This window comes from Drosophila yakuba, chromosome 3R (assembly GCF_016746365.2).
Source record: "Drosophila yakuba strain Tai18E2 chromosome 3R, Prin_Dyak_Tai18E2_2.1, whole genome shotgun sequence".
Taxonomy (NCBI): Eukaryota; Metazoa; Arthropoda; class Insecta; order Diptera; family Drosophilidae; genus Drosophila; species Drosophila yakuba.
In genome coordinates, this window is record NC_052530.2 from 6,868,883 (window position 1) to 6,891,658 (window position 22,776).

The window sequence follows — 22,776 nt, forward strand, 5'->3', positions numbered from 1 at the left end:
TACTGTTTTCTAATGCATTAAAAAAATAGTAGAAGCAAATTTGTGCCCATAACACTGAAACACAATGCCAGTGGCCCTTCAAACCCATTAATATTTTTCTCTGCGCATCTGAGTTTTGCCCGCGGCATCTCAACGAACCTTCTCCTTACGCAGCAACTCAATATCCTTCAGTTTGCCGTCGTGCGGCAGCCTCGCAGCAATGATGATGTTCTCCTCGGTCATATTGAACAGCGTGAGGGTGCACTGCGTCTGAGGCGGGAGAGGGATGAGTAAACCAACGTCGGAATGCAATTAATATATTCCTGGCCATACTTTATTATGCGATCGGCGGACCGGTGGCTTACCTGATTATCGATGTATGTGGTTACGTACTGCTGCAGGGCCCGCACGGCATCCTGCACCCCCAGGTTGGTGTGGGGCCTCAGCAGCGCCTCATCCGCGGCACTGTATCCGAGCAGCAGGAAAATCCCACCTGAAATCGAGAACAGAGGGACGAAATATGTAGCGAGTGCCGCATCAATTGCAGCAAATGTAATTTACTGCCGGAGTCCGCGCACGAAAACGCACGCAAGTGCCGTGTGGGAAGTGGACAAGGACCACGCAACCTCGCTGCCACAATGGGTGGCTCTTCTTTTTTCCCTTTTTGTGCCAAATACGCCCTAAAGTGGCTAGTGGCTACTCGCCAAAGAAAGAGGCCCTCTGACAAAGGCTTTAAAGAAATGTGTGCGGGCTGCATTTGGCGAAAAACCGGCCTTAAGTTTTTCAGGGTGCTGGCAAAATCTGATTTATGTTCGGAACAAATATGGCGGATCTTGAGAAAAGTATCAAAATATTTGCTAAAGCTAAATAAGCAGCTTTATAAATAAACGAGATTTTTTGTCGCTTAGCTTTCCGCTTGGTTTTCAGATTTTAGATGCTTAAAGTTTAAAAGATTATTAAAAATAGTTGGTCATTTGGGTTGTGCTTACATCCAATCTAATACTTTAAAACGTTTCAACAATTTATATTTGCTTAGTGTAGGACTCTAGAAAAGCTCTCGGGCAGCCACACGCAAAAATGCTGCTGCATTTCTCCTGACAGCCGTGCCTCGTCATCGCCTGTCGCTGGCGATAATCGCTAAGTGCTTAACGCACAGCGAACCCGACACGCCACCGCAGGACCTCCGCAACAAGGCAGACGGGCAGCCAGGCACACTCTGATATCCTTTCGATGGGAGAATTGAGGGAGGAGGAACTGGCAACTCAACTCACCTGGCAGAATGTACTCCCCGAGCGGAGGCTTCATGCAGATGAAGCGGCCCGAGTAGCACAAACAGCGTCCGCGGAACGCCTGGTAGGCGGGGGAGGCGTGGCTGTAGAAGGCGAGGGCGGTGCGGCACGGGGCGAATGGCACGCAGAGGGCGTGGCAGGTGAGGATGAGCGACTCGCCGCAGCTGCACAGCTCACTGCACTCGACGTCGTCCAAGGAGTAGATCTGCAACGAAGGAATTCCCCGCGATGAGTGAAGGAATAATGTGGCATTGTGAGGGTGGATTACGTATACGACCGGTGAAATAATTAAATGAGTGCGCAAACAAAGGGAAATTTATTTCCCTCTCCACTCGGCCTGCTGAATTCCTATTTATATATCATGAATCCCCACTTATACCTAGCCCTTGCCGCCACGTGCTAGATTTAAGTCCCACTTTCCGTGGGAAAATAGTAACTTTCGGCTGACTGACCAATTTAACTTTTAGATATGTAAATGCACCGAAAGCACTCTCCGAACAACAAGGCCGGGCATAAAAATAAATGAAATATTATTTGACACTTATTTGGCTTCAGACTTGCCGTTTCCACTTAAGTGCGTTAATAAATAAAACACTTAAATGCTTGGAATATATTTGGCATATAATTGAAAATGTTTTTGATTTCGCAATAATTTACTTACTCGTTTGCTGCTGCCTTCCCGAATAAGTTGATCCGACTGACGGGGTCGCTGGACAACGCAGTTTCCTGGAAATAAAATCATATGAATAAATTATTTAATGCAATATTTGATTCAATTAATTTGCAGAAACTTGATTTTCGCTTATAAACTAGTTTAACGCCTTTAACTTAATTCTCACTCTATTTGCGCCACATTGTTGGGATTTAAGTGTGTCCGTTTGGTCTTGACTTTGCACAACCAAGAGGACACACATCCCTTCAGCTTTTTTTGGTGGCAGCCAACGTACACAATGCGACACTGCCACTCATGCCCAAATAACGGATGTCCGCCACTCATGTGGAGCATTCATCATGTCATCAACGCCATTACGAGTTTTTCCTGGCCAAAAACTTTTGCTGGCTGACTGGTGAAGGGGATTCGTGTTTATATAGCACAAATTTGCACTTGCATACACACTTGGGAGTCGGAGTGGAAGACTTCGCCACTTAATTACTACCAACGGGCACTTTAGACTGCCAAGATGCAACTTAACTGGCACCTGGGGCTTTGCCATCCAATCAAAATCCCTATTAGGCCCAACTTTGCCAATAAAGTCGCCATAACATGCACATAAATAATTGAACGGGGTCGGTGGGCTACAATGGTTAAATATAGTTTTAAAATCTCCGCCTCACTCACCCGAGCGAAATCAATTTTAGATGAGACACAAAGGGGTTCAGCTGCGGGCAGAAACATTTCATGCAAAATTCAAAGCCGAAAGTCCCAAGTGTCTAAATAATTCCAGCGGACGAGCTGACCACACGGATGACGGACGGACCGACTGAATAACTGACCGAATGACTGACAAACGGATGGACTGATGGACAGCGGGCAAACAAACAAACTCATTTACATTTTTAATGATGTTTGTAAACACGTTTCGACCCCGGAGTCCCTGTGATAAATGAATGGACAATAAACGATGTCCTCGGCAGGAGATTTTAAATAACGGAAGTATTATCACAGTGCAGTCGAGTGATATGTGTGCGTTTGGCATTCAAAACCTAATCGGATTTGCCAATGTCCTAGGTCCGCAAGACTCTACGTCATTTTGGAGGTCCTTTCAGGCGATTTGCCGCACATATGCACTACATACACTTGAATAATTGCCACATCGGCCGAAAGCAAACTCATTTCCGGTCTGCTTTTGGATGTGGGCGGGTGAGACAACCATGGCGGATACTGAATTTTAAATGATTGCCGCACAAAATATTAAAATAATAATAACGGCAGCCGCTGAGTTATGCTTTCAATTAGCCAAACAACCGCAGCCACCGCATCAATTATGTTGAAAACTTCAAAACGGAAACGATACCCAAAAGAACGAAAATGATGAGTGATGTGTGTGCACGAAGAAAAATTCCGTCTGATTTCTGAATGTTTGGGCGCTTTCATCTTCATTCAGGAGATATTTAAATATAAAATTGAGTGTGGCAATAACTATCTTACCTGACTTATGCTTATTAGCTATCGAAATATATTTAAGGAATATAAAATATGAAATTGAACCTTACTGCTTTAAGGTATCAACTTAGCTTATTGAAAATTTAGTAACTGTCATAAATTCCATTAAAGGAAAATTCTCTTTTAATCAGACCGAGATTTTTCTCTCGATATACCTGCCGTATTAATTATGAAAAGCTGCTGAAAAGTTTAGATGACGCACCAGAGGCCGGGCCAATATGTGCCCTCTAATTGACGGGCAAAGAGATAAAATTTTTCTGACAGATACGAGCTCAATTGGATGTCCGAGTCCAACTGGCTGGGTGGTCCATATTATTACCCACTGGCATTTACTTACTTGGCGGCTGTGTTGTTGTCGTGGTGGCCATTGTTGTGGTTGTTGTGGTTACGGGCTCCGTGATGCTGATGCCCACAAATTCTGTTGTTTCCCTTGGGTCGGCGAAAATTACTGGATCATCGAAATCTACACTGCCGCCGCGTCCCTTTCCGCCACTTTTACGTCTGCCATTGCCACTGCCATTGCCGTTACCATTTCCATTTCCGTGTCCATTGCCGTTGCCGTTGCCGTTGTGATAATCGTCATTTCCGCCATTTCCGCCGCTCTCAACATTCACGCTGGGCAGCGGTATCGAATCGGGCGGATCGAGATAATTGTGTTCCACCGATGTTGGCTCCGATTTCTCTTTTGCCTGCCGTTTTCACCGGTTTGCCCACGTTTTTTGTTGCCATTTTTTGTTCGGTTCGGTTTGGTTTTGCGTTTCGCGGTTTTTCGATTTTATTTCATTTTTTTGTTGTTTGTTTCATATTTGTTGTTCCGCATTTTTATTTATTTATTTGCATTTTTCGTGGTTTTTGCGGTTCATTGTTGCAATTGTTTGGTAGGGAGAGAAAAGATGTTAAAGAGTTTGAAAACGAATGCGAATATATATATTGTTGCGGTGTGTGTTGGCACAGGGAAAGGGAATGGGGCTTAATCTTTCTGCCGCTCTAGCAGCAAAGGCAGCTACATTGGCTGCAGGTCAGGAATTGATTGCTTTGTCGGTTTGCCAACCCGAGGAACTCGGTCACAAGCAGCAACTGAAACAGAGTTTCAACAGGAGGCGTCCCTACGCTCGGAGAAAAGTATGCCCAAGCTAATTAATACAGTTCTTCAGATACTAAGAAAACAAATTCTAATGCAGCTTCAAAGTCTTTTTAAAGTAATAAAGAAATATAACTACAACATTAAAATAAATAGTTTCGATTAAAAGCAATCTTAGGATCGCTTAGAAAATGTGATTAGGATAACATAAAGAGCTTGTTTCAATTGAAGGGTTTATTTATTAATATTTTTCGTAATTCCTATTTATTTTTTTTAATACCTATGAAATGACAACCCTAAACTTTTTGCGAGTGTTGGACGCAGGACAGGCTAAATCCGGAGCAGCATTCATGGTGTGGCTGTGGACTTTGGTTTGACCCGGTATGTTGTGTGGCATATTGTCCGCTTTGCCGTTCTGCCAGCCACGCCCCCGTCGCTCCATTTGAGCCACTGATTGAGTGCTGATTGGAAAACAGAAAACGAACCGACGGACGGACTGATGGGTGGATGGTGAACGGATGGACGGACGGACAACTGGGCAAGATGAACGGAGTGAGGGGATGCTGCAGGGCATTTGGAACAGGTAACTGTTGTTGGTGCTCGTTAAAATCGAACGGAACGAGGCGATTCAATGGGATTAACCACTAGTTGACCGCTGCGGAGCAATTAGGTCTCAAAGGGGAGTATCCGACGCCTAAGTAGTCGCTTACCGTAATAACGTCCTTGAAGATGTGTGTCGCAGGCTTCCTTGGCGTCTGCCTCGGCTGCAGGCTGGTCGTGGTAGTGGTTGTTGTGGTGGGCGGAGGTGGGGGCGGCGGTGCCCGCGTGGTCGTCGTCGTCGTTGTTGTCGTTGTCGTGGTGGTCGTTGTTGTTGTGGTGGTGAGGAAACCGAGCTCAGCCAATCGCTTCATATGGAAGTCCTTTTGAGCCTCAACTGTCAAGATTCCAAGATTCCGAGTTAATAATGCAATTAGGGATGGAGCAAACATAAAACACAGCCAAAAAGGAAAAAAGGTATTTACAGATATATTTTACAAGTTCTGATACATTTCTCTGAGTGCACTCGTTTGTCGTTTGACTTACCCACACATGGGTTCATCCAGAGCAGGCGCCGCCACCCAACGCACTGGTACAGGTGCTGAGGATCCGTTCCTTGGCAGGCGCAGGTCGTCCTCAACATGGTGCCCAGAATGCCAATCATTGCTGTTCGACACCCACTCGGCCTGCCGGCGCATTTTTTGGTCACGCTATCCACCGCACAGGCCTGCTCGTAATACTCCAACTTCAATCTGATATGGGAAATGCAAATTATGTATTAGCCATCATATTAAGTTACGCAAAAATATAAAATTTTAAAAGGGTGGAGTAATAATATTCATCAGAGTTATTTGATTTATTTGTACATCGAGTAAAATAGCTATATGTTTTTGTGTGCTTTCTCTATCAATATTTCGATTTTCATGGTTTAGTGTTTAGAAGGAAGACACCCTTTTGAATTATTGCTAATTTTCCCACAGTTCACTCTGCTTATAACTCGTAAAACACAGGTAAGCTCCGAAACATTTCCACATTTCCATCATGGAGGCAGTACCTCTGCCGATCTCTTCCTGCCTGCCATGCGCCAGTTAGCTGCAGGTGCAGTTCTCTAGGTCTGGTGCCCCCCGAGATTCCGGTGATAAGTGGGACGTTACCTGCAGTGCAGCTTCTCGCTCAGCTGAGATTGATGTTGACCAATTTGTGCCGGCATTGTACGGCATTTCATCGTCTTTTGGCGAATGCCCATTCCGCTGGAGCATCAGTGCAACTTAATTTATGAGTCTCCAATTTCCGGCATTCGAGAGGTGAATTTTGGTCAAGTGTCATGCGACGTATGCGTAATATTTCAATTGCAGCTTATCGACTTAAGGCGACGACTTGGACATTCCAATCTGATAGGATGCTGCCTAATTGTGGTTGCAGCTAGGGTCTCTGACATATATGTCAACAATATTGTTGGATACGGCTAAGGTGGAACCAATTCCAAACGTGTAATATACTGGCCCTCTTATTTTAATACATTTTGATGTTTTCATATATTGAAATTAATATTTCTTATATTCTAATAGTCTTTTGTGCATTATAAAGGGTTTCACAGTTTTTTTGTGTCCTTTTAAATTAAATTACACGAACTGAATTTTGATGAATACAACAATAATTTCTTTGGTTGAACACACTACAAACTATTACGATGTGTTGACGCTTTCTAGCTTGTTAGGTCTCTCTACTACTTTTTGGATTAAATGAAAAAATGAAATCCTATTTTGACCAATCCTATATTGAGTATAGACTCAATTGACTTTTGACCTCATAGAGATCCAAAAATCCCATTAGTTGTCAGGTTACATGACGTCCTCAGAAAAGCGCTTTAGAAATGCTTGGTCGTTTTTCTAGGGATTCAAGTTTGAGAAACTTTTCCGTTCCCAGTTGCCAGTAGAACTTTTGCAGCTCTTGCAAAAAGGGCATATTTCTAAATTTCCACCCTCTTATCTCAATCTACGAGTGACGCACCCCGGATTTTCCTGCACTTTCTTGGTTGCGTAATGCCTGCAACGTTTTGTGCAACCTAGAGCTTCGATGGCAGCCAAACAAATGAGCGTTACCCGCCGGAAACACGTTCGCAAAAGGCACGTGTTGGCGCACAACGCGTCGTATACGTAATAAGTCAACATAAGCACTCTACACGTTGCCTCTAACTTCTCGGAGGACCAAGCTCCGCCTGCTTTTGTCCCATCCCTCGGTTGAAGCATACAAAATGAGCGTCATTAGCCCAATTTAGTTGTTTACCAAAGCAAGTGCGATTCACTTAAAAGGCAATTAATTTCCAGAGCCACAGCTACGACCACGTACTTTGCGGCCGTTCAGCCGTAACATGACAACAAGCAAACAAACACCACCGACCACCCACTTCTAAACATGTGTGCATCCGAGATGGAAGCATCATGATGCATCAGCCTCAGTATCAGCATACCATCGTATTTATAACTTAACTTTGTGTTTGACACATTCACGCGGTCTGGCTGCAACTTTCAGCATCCGTCGCCTAATGAAGAGCTGCTCCGCGGAGACTGAGGAGGTGCCCTCGGCAAACTGGTAATTTTATGCCCCGCTTGGCGGCAACTACGGAATTTCGGAGTACCGTGCTCCGGCAGCCAAGAGCCAACTAACCCGCCGTTCTACGGTGTCAATTTTAACGAGTTCGCCTAAGTGCCGACAAAGTTGCGGCTTTCGCTGACTTTGCCGTGGCTAAACACCTCTAATTCGATATCTAGACGCGCCCAAGTATAAGTCGCTGAAACTCAATTTGATTTAATTGAATTTGGGTTAAGCCTAGAAACATGGTTCTGGCAGTTTATATATTGTGAGAATATATGAAGAGGTTTTTCAAAGTTTTAAAAAAAATTCAAATATGGGTTGGCGTTGTTCCGCACAAGAAAAGGAAGTCAAATGCTTATGCTAAACTTTAAATTCGTAACTTGGTCTAGGGAACAGTATATTTATTGATCATTAAAAATTAATTGAATTTAAAATATTAAAGAGACCGGCTAATTATATTATGAGACACACACATACATCCATATTATTAAACAATTTATTCCATAAATAACTTTCATACTTTAAAGCACTAAAAACAAAACTCATAATTGTTAGCTAATATATCCCTCAATAGGCTGCGTTTTTTCAACCCCAATAATGTTAATTATGGAATTTGAATATAAAATTATTGCTGTCAAGGCAACACAATTAAAGCTTTCCAGACTTACGCCCGCGTCACGAACACCATCACATTCGGGAAATATACATTGCATCGCCCATATTTCCGGTTCCGCTTAACGCCCGACTTTTGAATTATGACCCTCGACCCTTAACCCATACCCTCTACCCATGACCCACCTGCACTCGCGGTCCTCCTTGCAGCTGTCGGCGACCACGTGACAGGCGGGCGGTGGATGGTAGTAAATGCCATTGGAGCTGGCCGGATTACTGTTATCGGGCGGTCGCTGCGCGCACACTGGATGCAGTTTTTCCTGTGCAATCATGCACATGTCGTGCCGATTGCCATTGCCGTTCTGCTGGCTGCTGCTTGTTTTTCTGAAACCAATCGAACAATGGGTTGGTTGGTTCTCCTGCATCCTGCACCACCAGTACCACTCCGTGGCCCAGCCACTTACTTGCATAGACAAAAGGCGATGTCCAGATTGAGGTCCTCGTGGGGGCCCTTGTAGAAGGCCTGCAGCGATGACATGCACGCGTTGCGATTGCACCGGTGCAGCTCACAGTGCGTCAGCATTGGCTGCAACGACGATGAGCAGGACGGATCTTCCCGGCAGGTGTCCAATGCCGTGTGACAGGTACTCTGTGGTGAGAGGAGCGCGGTGAGAAATCGCATATCTCTAAATACTTTTAGTAAACAAAGAATATAGAATTTTGATCCATCGAATACTTAAATACTAAAACTGTCTACTATTAAATTATAATCAGTATTTAATTTTGTTGAGCAAGAAGAAGTACTTCCATTTCTTCCTGTGCACCCTACAAATTGTGTGAGCTGCACTTTGCATTTTCCATGTGTCGTTTCGGGGCTTTTCTTTGCACTCACCTGAAAGTGTTGCTTGATTATTTCCGTTGAGAGGTCAACTTCGACATCCTGACCACCTGCAACCGGCCAAACGTGCCCAAGAGTGTCAGCCGCATTTGAATTTGCATTTGCGTAGCAGTTACAGTTGCAGTTGCAGTACCATTTGCATGAAGTAAATGTTGCCCAAGGGAGAGGATCGAGCATTTTGGGATTTTACGATGGGTAAATGGTGACCGCAGCGGAGATGCGTAGAGAAAATGTTAGAAACAGTTCATTAGTTTTCGATTTGCGCAACCCTTTTATTCAGCATATTCAACTTGGATACGGATGCGGATTTGGCGCCGTCGACCACCGGCGGTGGCAATCCCAAAAATACCCTGTGCCGCCTGTCGCCAACCAACTTGGTAATCTAGTTGGGCTGGGCTTAGGCTCAATCGTCCTGGTTTTTGTTTTTTAAATAAACTGTAAAATCGCTGATTACGCCAATCGAGAGTGGATGGCATTTAGAACTAATTAAAACGCAGGAATCATTGGCAGCCTTTGTTTGCGCACATTTGCCGCTGCGTGCTCTTAATTAATTTCATTTATTTATATCCGTTTTAGGCTTTTATTCGCCCATTCATTCTCAATTGGCTTATTTAACTAACGCGATTGAGGTGAAATTCACACGTGAATCGCGAATCTGCATTCGCGCGATACCTAACTGAAGGCCAGAATAGAGGCTGTGATTATTGAAAGCCCATACCCATCTGATTAGAACCCAATTACTAAACCATTTCCATATTCGGGCTTTAATCGGAATATCAATCACTGTCGCTGATTGGCTCGGGCGGCAGCAGCTATCGATTGCATTTTAATTAACCAACTTTTTGTTCGCTCTTCAGTTTCAATTGGTAATCACAAAACGTTCAAATGCCCCCAGCACCCAGCCCCCTTGCACCAGCACAAAATATGGTCAAATTTATTAAATCAAAATAACAGAAATGCACATAAACAACGTAAATTAAATGTAAATATTCCACAAATTTGTTTATTGCCTATTACTGGAGTCCGGGAGGAGGCAAGTAGATTGAGAGAGTGACAGTCAATTGGGGGTAATTCGGGGGTAACTCGGGGTAATACTTTCAACAGTTTGGGGGCGTGGTCGCAGGATCTGCAGGGCTGGCAAAACACAACTAAGTTCTATGTAACGCATATGAGAGATATAAGTAAGATATATTTTTATTGGTTCGACTTTAAAAACTACCAAGCCTACTGATAAAAGTATTCTGTTTAAAAGGGGGAATCGAACGATATACTAACATTAGGCTGTAATCCTTTGTGACTGTGTATTTAAATGGGGATATGATTTATTTATCGGACTTACTGGAGTCCCAGCTCGGGATTCATGATTCTATGCTAATGTTCTTACGACTGTGAAAATGTGTTTCTTTGGCATACTTCATTGGTTTTCAGTACTCCGAATGTCTAAGAGTGTTTATGTGTGTATGTGGTCATTGAAGGGAAAACATTAACGATTTGCTGCAGACTCAGCAGAAATAAAATGATTTTATGCCTCAAATAAGAAAAGGTATGAATGTAAACGCAAATAATTAGATCTGAAACGGAAAATGGAATAAGCCAAACAAAGAGTCGAGCGGCAGCGGAAAAGCGAACGAAACTGTCTTAACAAAATCAATTTGTATGTTTTCCTTTGAGGGAAATTTCCCCACTGCTTTTAGCGAATCCAATCTCAGTTGGTTTTCATGAATTAGGTGGATCAAAAGTCCTGCAGGAGGAAGTATTTGATGTTTCGGTGGCTTTGTTGTATGAAACAATGAGCTCGATGTTTTGTGAACTTGAATGTAAAATGTATGACACAAGGGTTTGCATTTGAAGGGGTCTTGGATCTTAAAAAACTTGATCGAAAACGCTTTAAATGTTATGTTTGATTGTAGTAATTGGTATTGGTTTGGATTCAAAAACTGGGTGCGTTGGAAAAAATTTGAAAAAGTGTGCTAGAATTGAATGTAACAAAATTGGATTGGATTTCATTTTTGTTTTTCGTTTTAAGTTTTAATATATATTTTAGAAAGAATTAAATGAATTTTGTTTAGGTTTTGGTTTTGTTTATGGTTTTCATTTTGGTCACTTAACATACGAAAAAAGTTAGTATCGAACATATTCACAACTTGTATACAATTGTCTAATTTCATTTGTTTTTCTAGAGTTTTCTTTTAGATAAACAAAATGACAAACAAAATTCATTGAAGAGAATTGATATTTAACGCATCGGAAGCAATGATTTTTGTTTTAATTCTGTTTTTGTTATATTTCTTGTATGAAAATTTCAAAAACTTTCAAACATAATGGCAAGCTACGGAAAAAGAATGGAACACAAAAGCAATTGATAGATTCGAGATATGTAAATATTTATATATGTATAGAAATTGTAAATTGTATAAATTGTTTGTAGTTTTAACAGTACTTTTGTTTTTTGTTGAGCAATTGCCAAAAATTATGCACAAAGCCAAGTGGCGTACGGATCGCGCCAAGTTGTATATATATATATATTGTATATTCACCTTCAACACAAAAGCAAAAATTGGAGTGAACTCGATGGTTTTATTTCAATAAAATTTACCTGCAACTCGGGGGTGTTTTTGGTTACAGGGGGACGACACAGAACGGAAATCATAAATAATTTCACAGAAATCTATCTAAAATGGTGAACGAACGAACAAAATAAAACATCGAACTTTTTGCCTGTTAATTAGTTCTACGAGTTTGCACACACACACACAAATATTTGTCTTTGGTCGGATGTGTGTACGGCTGCGTTTTAATATATTTAAATATATTTTTAAACTTCTAGTTTTTTACTTGGTTGGTTTGCTGTTAGTTAGTTACTGGTCGTGGATTTTGTTATTTATGGATTACGTTCATGCTAATACGTGTACACATACTTTGGTAGTAAGCACCGGCATTTCCGTTTCCGCCGTAGCCCAAGCCCGTATCAATGATATCGAATGGTTCATTATCGGCTGCCGCCGCTGCCATGTGCCGCTGATGGAAGCCGCTTATATTGAACGGATAGCTGGGCACGCCGTGCATGGAGCCCAGATAGTTAAAGCTGCCGGATAGACCCATGCCCATGCCCAGACCGTAACCGGAAACGGAAGTGGTGACCGTGCCGGAACCGGAGCCGGAGCCCATGGCAATAAGGGGCGTATCAATTAGGGCCAGATTATCATTGAAGATTCTCTGATGCAGTTTCTCGTCCATGCCCAATATTCTTACTGCAATTTGAGGTTAGCAAGAAGAAAGAGGGTAGAAAACTTGTAGTTGTTGGTGATGTGGTTGTTGTTGTTGTTATTGTTGTTGTTATTATTATTATTCTTGTTCAGTGCCATCTATATAGTTGTTTGATCTGTTGTTGTAGTTGGAGAGTTACTGTTGTGACTGTAGTTGCAGATACGCAGCATTCGAGTTATCCAATCAGATTCGCATAAATTTCTGTATATATTTTCTTGTAGCATTTGGCTTTCTTACATTCAATTTTATTGCTATAAGTATACTTTTTTTTTGTTTGCTTACGTATATTAAAATCAACGCTTGAAAAGAAAATGATATTGTTCGAATGCCGAAGGTACTTGGCGCAAAAGTAAAGCACTTTCCAGTTGGAAAGAAAACTAATACAGATAGTGTAAATGAAACGAGAGAGAAAAACTTTAACAACCATACAGAGGGCAGTGTGCTAAATATACGGTGCCAACAATTATCGTTTAAAATTAGTGCAGTTCAGGCGAGCGAAACGTTTTGCACTCTGAAAGTAAGGGACACTGGATCGCTTTCCGAATTGTTTTTAGCCCCCCAATCGATTTGCATTACAGGTTTTGCGTCTCGCCACGCTCCGATTGGCATTTGCTATCACTGGGAAGCATAAACACAAGCCAAACAGAAGCGCCTGTCCCTTTGTCTGAAAGTCTGTCTGTCTCTCTGTCTGTTTGTCTGTCTGTCAGATGTCATGCGCTGATAGAGCGGCCAAATGCCACACGAGTCCGCCTCAAAACGGTTTGGAACCGCAGCAGTAGCTTCGCTATCACTGCAGACACTCAGAAAAAAGGTTGAATTCATTTTGATTTCATAATCATTAAAGAAATAAAATATCACTTCTTATGGAATTCAAATTATAAAAGAAACTTGTCATTTTCACTTAAGAATTAACCGATAATCCAAAACTACTTGAACATTATGAACTTGAAATAATTCACCTAGAATAACTGTTCAATAGAACTTTTAGCAAAATACACACATAAATTGCAAAAAACTTGAATAATTTATGAATTTAATTTTTATTTATAATTTTAAGTCTCAGACAAACGTTTAGCATTAAAACTTTTTTCCGCTGATTTCCATGTTATTTCAATGTTTATATTTGGAAAAAACTTAAAAAAAACTAGCTTTAAAAGTAAAAATAAAACGAAAAGAATGTATTTCTGATGTAGCTACTCTAACAGAAATATTATATTTTAACTGAAATATCATATAAAAGGGTCCACAGATCTAAAAACCATCTCCGGATGGTTTCAGTAACCTTCTTCAATAACCTTTTTCCGTCAGTGCCAAAATGGCTTATCTCGGCAAGAGCACGCCGAAGTGCGCTTCATTTGCCGCTACTGGCAAAGCTCAAAAGGATGCCAGTGCCAGGACTGTTCCGTCGCCGTCGCCGTCTCTGCGCTATATTTTCCGAATGTCTGTTGGGGGTCTATTGGGGTCCACTGGTGGCGCTAAATGGCCAAGGATTTGCCGGGATACGTGCGACGTACTTATGTTTGTCGCTCGCACTGCCATCGCAAATATTTGCACAACAAACAGAACGGCGGAGAAATGGAGGAGAAATGTCTTGGGAGGGTGGCTTGAATGGGATTAGCCCCGTTTGCTAACTGTTATCGCGCTTGTAAGCTCCTGTCGTTGAGTGGATCAATGTCATATAATTGTTGCGTATACGCAGCGCTGACCCAATACAAAACGCTTCGGCTTCCGATGCACTCGGGTCATTGCATGCCATTTAACATTTAACCAAAGCGCAGAGGTACAATAAAGTTGTCGGTAAACACTAAATGTACAGTTGCAGATACGGTGCGCGAAATTTTAAACAAACTCATAAACAAGGGAAATAAATTTTGAGAATGTGCAATAATTTGAAAATTACATTCTGGCCAAATGCGTGTGATGCCATGATGCTAGTATCGCGAATGTTGTGTGTTTGCCGACTACGTGGTTTTCATGCCCTAATTGGGAAAAGCTGTGAGCAGCTGCATCACACAGATACGCACAAGGACACACACATGCAAGCGCACACCAACACTGGCCCAAAGAGAGGGGACGGTGCTTGGAAGGACGACGAAATGGTTTGTGGCATCAACAGAGCCCTCTGCTACTTCTAAGTGGATTGTACAATATTATGAAAATATTTATTGCACGCAAACATCGTGTATCCTATATACATAGCAATGTGGGTGCGATTGTGGGCGGTGGTGCGATAGGTGGTGCTGGTTTGTACTGGGTGGTTCTAGGTGCTTAGTGCTGGGTGCTTGGGTGGGTGGATGAGGTGAAAGGGTGCTGCGAAAGCGTGTTTGCAACATTTTGTTGTTGGCGCATTGCTGACAAATCGCTTTATTTGCTTTTAAGGTGTGCTTAATTAAATTTTCAAATTGAACGCTTAGCTCAGTGTGCAAGAAGCGGTCATTACAAAGACTAATTCTTTTCCCTTAACCTCTTTTTTGAAACCCCTTAAGATAATGTGTTTAAAAAAAATTCTTTCAAAATCGGACACTATTAAAACAACATTGATTTTAAATTATTTTGTTGGAAAGACTTGAATAAAGTTATTCTTCAATTGGTGCTCCTCATTTTGTATTTAAATATGAAATTTGCGTACGGAGTGTGACTAGTTCTAAGCCGTTAATTCCCACATTGTTTATTTATTTTCTTCTACATTGTTGCTGCTTACACCCTTATATAAACTACAGTATAAACTGACATTGTTGACGCCATTTTGGAACATTTTAAGCCCTCGAGGCCATTGACAATGTTTATGCTTTGCATTTGAGAATCCAATCAGCAACAATAACAATTCAATTTAAATAACGCAGCTCACTGAAAAGAGGGGCTGAAACACTGCCTTTTGCTCCGATATTTATGCACACACTATCGTCTGAAATTCGGGCCAAAATCTGATAACCCCGCCACATTCGGGCTTATTGTTGTGACTGCTTGTGTTGTTAATTTACTGGGCGCCATAAACGTAAATAAGGCAAGTGTCGGTGAGAATGTATGCAAATCGACATGTGTGTGTGCGCCTGACGAGCATAAATAGTTTGCTAATATTTACAGCAATCCCATAGCTCGCCAGCTGCAACAATAGACAAAGCTGTATGCAGAAGTGCATAATGCACAATGCACCATGCTGGCAGGGGAATGGGAAATGGGGAATGGGAATTTACAACTTTGTTCAGCAGATTGCCGAGTGCAGCGAGACGGAAACAAAACGCCATCGATGATGATGGACGGCCATCGTCAAATGGCAAGTGAAATCTGTGGCAATAAATAAAAAGAGGATGCGCAACGAACAATCAAGGGACCAAACAGGGCAGGATGCATTGATTAGGCCATTAACAATTGCAGGCATTCAGTTTTATTGTGTTGGCTGAAATGAGCAATCCTGTAGAAAAAAATGCATTCCCAATGGGAGAACTTAAAATAAATAGACGCGGAAAACTAATTCAAGGTTGAAAATATCTTCATTTGATAACTACATTATCCTAAGATGCTAGTTTATATTTTAATGGCTTCAGATAGGTATTTGCCCAATTATTAAACTAAGGAATACATATGTTTTGACATCCAATTGAGTCAAGCTTGTTCGATTTCACCCTGAATTTCGTTTTCACGGAGCACCGTCTATATTAATTAGAAGAGAATACCAATAAACCAAAAGCCACGGTGAAGTGCAAGGTTCTAGGTCTTGGAATTTGCTCATTGATGACGCGTTAAGGGGTCGAAATGCTCTTTATGGCACTTGTGTGCTTTGCATCAGAATACGGATGAGACTGTGTGAGTGAGTGTACTCTGTGTGAGCGTGTCTGTGAGTATCTGTGCATTCATGGAACTGCAACTGATTGCCCTGCAGATAGCCAATGCCATGGAGCAAGCCGCAAACAACAAAGGACGCCTGTTTGCCTGGTCAAAACGCTTGAGTTTGCCAGTTTTGTTTACCTAATAAGCTTTTGAACAGGGAGTGAGTGAGAGGGTTTGATGTGAGACAAAGAGAGAAAGCCTGGTCAGAATGGTGCAATTTGTGCCAGAAAGAGAAAGGGAGGGCGTTCCAGTGGTTTATGGTGCGCTTAAATTCATCTAGCTCCTTGAGGAATACTTACTCACACACCAATTGTCTAATTTATGACTAAATCCTACGCTTCAGTTCTCATTCGCAGTGCATATATATTTAATTTGAATTAAATGTGACCCAATAAGACATTTGTATACCCTTATCTCACATGCAACTAAAATACTTAGCTGAAGCTGAAAGAAATAAAATAAAACACTTAAATAAAAATAAATTACCACCGATTTTTTAAAAATAGTTATGTTTGTTTAACAAAAGCTTTTACAAGTTAACATCTTAATAGTTTCCCAAAAATAATATAATATGGTCAAAAATTATATAGTTTTATTATTGTTATATAATTTGACCACTTTTAAATCGATAAATCAAACAAGGTTACACATCCTTTTATCCTCTAATCTATCAATAAACCTGCCCATAGTCCCGACTTCAATACATATGTATATGCCTACCCGTAATTACCAATACATAATTTAGCAGAAATCGCTTTCATATTTATTTCAAAGTGCCGGGGGCGTGCGGTTTAAATTACTGGGCAACCTGGCTAAGTGCAATTAGTGAACTCACCTCGCTCATCCATGGAGGGTCCTGTGTAGGTGCGGTGGGTTATATCGCTGCCGGCGACTAAATCGCCGAGTGGTGCTGTTTTGTGCATTTTGGTGCCAGTGCTGAATAAATTGCAGAGTTGTACAGATAATTAAGTGCAAATTACCAAACATAGTGCTCATAGTGCTGGTGTGTGGGGGAAGGGGAGTTGGGGTAAACTGAACAACGAAATGCATAAGTAGATTTAGCAAATTACATAAATCTTGTTTGTTACGGAAAGAAACTGACTCAAGGTGTGCATTAATCGGCTTAGGGCATTACGAATACAATGGCCAATTACCAGGCCAAGAGGAGCCGAAGGTTATGACCCCCATTTTCAATGGATTTCCAAATGTTTGGCTGCTTGGATGCTCAGCCAGCTGGCAGGCATTACACATTAATTCTGTGTGCAGCTAGGACTGCCCAACTCACTGGGTTATTCACGAAGATGAAATGCATTAAAATCAGATTATATAAATGCTCGACAAGTGCCCAGGGAAACGATTAGTACGAGTACTCGAAGTTTGCTTGTTTACTTGCTGCCAGCAGCTGGACTTATTCATTAGTTGGCTTTTTAACCGGAAATTGTGGTATACCCAAGTGAGTCAATTATTTTAAAAGCTTTTTGCATAAACTTTTCAGCTCCTCGGTGGTTAAGAGTAGAGTTAATGAAAGGCTACATATGGAAGGCTGGATTCTAGGGGTCTCTGGCAATCACACGCATGTGTATGTGTGTGCGGGCTCTAAACTTTCTGAAAAAGTTGCCAGTCGAAGATGCCAACTTAAGTCAGTCCAGATGGGGGAAAGGCAGGAAAGGAACTTTTCCAACTTGGCCACCAGCGGCATACTTAGGTGGGCTGGGAATCGTGGGTGCGGGACCCAGAAGTCCAGATCCCGTCGTCGAGCTCTGATCGCCGTGGCTGTAGAAGGTGTGCGAGTGTGGGTGCGAGTGGGAGTGCGGCCCGGCATCCACCACCACCACCACGTCGTGGTCCAGCTCGGCATTGTGGTGGTGCACTGTAACTGGCGGCGGCTTCTTGTTGGCCACCACCTCCACCACCACGTCGTCGTCGTCGTCCAGAGTGTGCGGACTGTGTGAGGCCAGGACCAGAGGATTGTTGATGCCCCACGACGGCGGATGCAGGTAGTGCGGGTAATTCGAATAAATCTCGGCTCGTATGCGGTCATCATAGTCGTCGTCCTCCTCGTCCTCGTCCTCATCCCCATGGCCGCCGGGATCCTCGTCCTCTGCCTCGTTGCCCTCGTCCTCCGGATCGTTCAATCCGTTAGGTTCGTCGTGGTACTCGATATTGTTGGTCATGAGCTCCGTGCCATTCATGCCATGGTGTCTCTGCCTCGGCTTGGGCTTGGATTTCGCTTTGGGTTTTGGCCGCGGCTTTGCCCTCGGCCTCGGCTGCTTCAATTTTGGCAGCCCGTTGGGGAAAAATATTAGTCTATCTGAAAGGGGTTTCGGCAAAAGTGGAAGATGGGACGTGGGAAGTGTTGGACGGTGCGTGCGTGCGGAAGAATAGAGAAGAACATTTAGTGCCGGTGTGGTGCAAATTGTTGCTATTATACCAAGTGTGCCACAGTGTGTGTGTGGGTATTTAATTAGTGCAATTAGTGTGTACATGTACTATAATAAAATTTAGGGAAACGGGAGGATGGGGATCATTCTGCTCTGGGGTGCTGTTAATCCATTAGTGCAGGTGGTCGGGTGAAGTGGAAAATGAAATTATGCTTTAAAGAGTTGTTTTTTTTCGGTGGTCTGGCGTGGGTTTGAAATCAAAGCTGTGAACTAACCGATGTTATTATGCTAGCCCTAGTCCTGCACATAGTGGAGTAGTTGTTAGTATAGCTTGATCTAGCGATAGTCTTATATCTACGGTTAGAGAGATATTAAGTTCTAGATGTAGTGTTCTTGGGTGCAATCAATCTAAAGCACGGAGTCAGTTCGCTGGGTGGCAGTTAACTTTAGCGAGTGACTGTATGTTTAATGGGCTGATAGCTTACAGCTACAACAAACTTGGTTATGTGACAGATAGAGAAAGAGAGATAGAGCGAGATAGAGAGAGAGGTAGAAAGAGATAGCACGGCAGCTTTGGTTTACATTGATATACATTCGTATACGTGATATTTAGGATTACTGATAGCATTGCTAATGTTCGTACAGTATGATATATATTGGATATAGGCATATTGATTACTGTTTACTGATCGCAGAACATGGGTTTCATTTTGGATTTTCTCTAGTTGGTTTTGATGCAGAAGCGTGCGATAGTTTAGTTTCTGGTTTTTGTTTAGGTTACTTAAATGGTTAGGCTAGTTTCGGGATTGAGCGTTTCACAAAATTACAATAACCAAATGAATTCAAGGAACGGAAAATGAACTCAAGAGTCAGTTAAGAACGAACCAAATCGTTTCGTTATAGGCAGGTAAAGGTGATCTTCATTTTGAATACCATAGGGTTGACAGAGAAATAGAGACACATAAGAACAGAGGACAATAAAAATAAAATCTATATAGTTTATCCACGATTTTCAAAGCATTCGCTTTTTGTTTTTACTCTCAGCTGTTTGTGTTGTTGCTTGTTGTAGTTGTTATTGGTTGTTATAGTTGTTTCTGAAGTCACGGTCAAAAGTTCAGCCTCGTCAGTCGAAACTTACCCACGCACGGATTGTGATTAACAATATTAAAGATACGATCACAGCGCTTTTTCATATGGTTGTTCGGGCAGATGCATCCGAACATGGGCGACAGCCGCAGATTGGTCCAGGAGTCGTGGCAGGCGTCCCTGAAACGAGAAGGAAGAAAGTCCTTATTAAACACTCATTCCACCCCAATCGGGTCTAAGTCATCACGGGCTTGCGAGTCCCGGCTAATTGAATTCATTTCGAGTTCCAAGCCGCCGCAACCGAAGCCGCATCGCCGGCGACTTCCGTTCGGGGCATGCAAAGTTTAAAATTGCCAATTACATCAAAAATGCATGTGCACAGTAAGAAACAGGATTTAAATGTTTAGACAATGTGGAACCAATAAATGGTAAAATTCAAGGCCTTTTTTTTAAAGCGACGACAATTGTTTGCGCCTATTTTATATAATTTTTGAATGCCGATTTGTTTGTTTAATTTTATTAAAAGATTAGCCTTAGTCTTTTCTATACATTAAAAATTTACCTTAAACCCTACATTTTTCCAAGTGTACCCACACGGCGCTGCAATTAATATTTTATCGCATAGGTGGATCTCAACCCGAACCAAAAACCCGCAGCCAGAATGCCTGGCATGCGTGCGGAAAGTTTTAGGCTGGTTTGAGGGATGAAGTGGAAGTGGAGAACTTTAAGACAAAGTTGGAAAGTCTGCACCAAAGTCAACTCCCAGATCTCCCTCCGCCCGCCACCCAACTCCCAAGTGCCGCCGCAAAAAGTCATTTCGAGTTATTAAAACATTCAGAACGTTTGTATTCAAGTGTATCGAGGCAACGAGCCATCGAGGTACGAGGCAAGGAGCCAGGCGAGTCCTGGCAAAAAGGAAATCGCGTCAGTAAGGATATGTGATGGCTAAAGGAAGCAGCAAGATGCCGGCAAGCAGGAAGTTTCATTTCGCCTTCTGTTCGCTCAACTTGACTCCTGTCTGCTTTTTTGCTTTCTGTGCTGTGTGCGTTGTGTTTTTTGCCAATAAACGCGAGTATTGAATGTTGCACGGTGGCTGGTGGTTCTTCCCCTTTTTCAGCCAGGGTGAGAGAATACGTGGGTACACTCAATCTTCTCCACTTTTTGTCGACTGCCAATGCAAATTGCATTCGCCGTTAACCATTAAGCGGCACAATCACGTTGCACCATGGAGCAAATCTATTTTCTTATTAAGGCAAACACGTTTAAATTTAATTTGCATTATCAGAATTTGCTCTTGGTAGTGGACTTTGATTTTCCATTTTCATAATTTGACATATATTTTAATAGTAATGGTCTGGCTCGTGTCATTAAATAAAGCTATCAATTTGTTATAAGCGCTCTTTGGTTCAATTTTCTACGTTTCACTATGAAATTGGGCCACTATCTAATTATCCCTCGTTCGGCAGTTTACGAAAAGCTGGCAATATCCATTTGAATTTTATAAGGATATGCATTTTTAAAAGTGGCTAATAGAAAAACGTTAATATGTATGTTTTTAAGCGTTTTTTCTTTGCAACCTTACCCTATTGTTAAGAAAAGCGATGCCTTACATTAACTTGGTAAAGACAGGTTAATTAGTTTGTATAAGTTATAAAATGAAGTATATATGAAAGCGTGGCACATTTTTCAAGACATGGCTTACCTGTTCTCCATTTTGCACTTGTTGTCGCGCACTTTGCAATGCGTTTTGAAGTCCTCGAAGAGCTTTAGACATTTGCGTTCCTGTTGGCAGACGGAAAGTGCATGGTTGCAAGTTGGTAGGGCATCAATGGGGTACGGATCCTTTTCGGCTGCATAATGGATATGAAACGTCGGTTAAAAACCTTTAATTTTTTAAGAAAGTTCCTTCAGACGCACCTTTCTTCAGCACAAATCCGCACGGATGATCGAAGAGAAAGTCCCGAAAGTGATTGCAGTCGGGATCCATTCCGGGCTCCTTGCACAGGCAGGTGGGCCGGAAGAACTGGAAGGCCTGCAGGGTACGCAGGGCAGCCTGGCACTTGGTCACCGTCACCGTGCTGCAGGACACTGCAAATGGAAGAAGTGGGAGAAAGGGTATTGAGTACTACATGGTGTCACAAGTGAGTGGCAGTTGTATCCATTTCGGGATTGGGCGGATATGCTTAATGATCTATAAATGGTAGCAGCACATGTCGTGCTGTATCATTTTTGGTTCTGCACATCGATTACCAGCTGTATGAATGGCTACACTTTAGAAATAATAGTTGCACAACTCAAAACTGCACTAAAATATAATTAAATGTAGTTTTATTAGCTTGTTTAAGCGTTGTGTTGGTAAGGTAAAATTGTATGATTTCTTAACTTTTTTCCATTCTATATGAATGGGTATTTATCTTTTTTGTTCAAAGTATTTATGCTTGCGTAAATTAAATTATTAAGACTGTTTAATTTGCTTTAAGTTATAAAACCAGTTTGGATGTTGGAACAGCTTTTAGAATTTGCAATGCCATTAGTAAATAAATTATTTAGAATGTATTCAGTTAACAACTATCGAAACCTCAAAAACTATCCGTATAGTTCAGCTACTTTGGATGTTTTTTAAATAAATTAAGATATTTAGCAATACCAATAAAAGCCGCTAGGTGGGGCTAGGATTGCACTCCCGGAAACAGTCGCTCTCCTTTTTAGCATATCTTCATCTCTGTCCCCCTTTCAATTTCTGAGTAGCGGGTATCAGATAGTCGAGGAGCTTAAATGTTATTTCTTTCAGTGCATGTTCGGGCCATGACAGTTGTTATAAATGGCAACGAGACAACTACTAACCAGACACATGTCATAATAAAATCCGAAAGGGAGGTTACAACAACTGCTATATGAATAATTGAGTCTGCAAACAAAACGGTCGATTTAAGCGCCCAATGAAGCGATGCGCAGGGAGCGTGGTCGGGATAATATTTTATAACATAATAAATTATGTGTAGCACATAGACGCTACGGTGTGTGGGTCTGTGACAGCTTATTTGAGCATATGACAACCA

The 22,776-nt window shown here is 42.0% G+C and overlaps 1 protein-coding gene across 8 annotated transcripts in view; it reads right to left on the bottom strand.

Annotated features, from left to right (window-relative positions):
* LOC6535791 overlaps window positions 1–22,776 on the bottom strand; it is a 108,991-nt gene that overhangs the window by 3,399 nt on the left and 82,816 nt on the right. For 2 of the 8 annotated variants that reach the window (XM_039376874.1, XM_015191868.2), the window contains 16 exons: window positions 21,635–21,805; window positions 21,420–21,567; window positions 19,770–19,897; window positions 17,952–18,561; window positions 17,086–17,186; window positions 12,074–12,406; window positions 9,150–9,205; window positions 8,722–8,906; window positions 8,444–8,641; window positions 5,597–5,802; window positions 5,224–5,447; window positions 3,770–4,121; window positions 1,930–1,994; window positions 1,251–1,473; window positions 345–472; window positions 139–249 (listed from right to left, as the gene is read on the bottom strand). In XM_039376874.1, the coding sequence (XP_039232808.1) occupies window positions 139–249; window positions 345–472; window positions 1,251–1,473; window positions 1,930–1,994; window positions 3,770–4,121; window positions 5,224–5,447; window positions 5,597–5,802; window positions 8,444–8,641; window positions 8,722–8,906; window positions 9,150–9,205; window positions 12,074–12,406; window positions 17,086–17,186; window positions 17,952–18,561; window positions 19,770–19,897; window positions 21,420–21,567; window positions 21,635–21,805 (3,239 nt within the window). Of the gene's footprint in view, window positions 1–138; window positions 250–344; window positions 473–1,250; window positions 1,474–1,929; window positions 1,995–3,769; window positions 4,122–5,223; window positions 5,448–5,596; window positions 5,803–8,443; window positions 8,642–8,717; window positions 8,907–9,149; window positions 9,206–12,073; window positions 12,407–17,085; window positions 17,800–17,951; window positions 18,562–19,769; window positions 19,898–21,419; window positions 21,568–21,634; window positions 21,806–22,776 lie in introns of those variants that run through there. The other 6 variants (XM_039376878.1, XM_039376877.2, XM_039376875.1 and 3 more) reach the window with 5 other exon arrangements.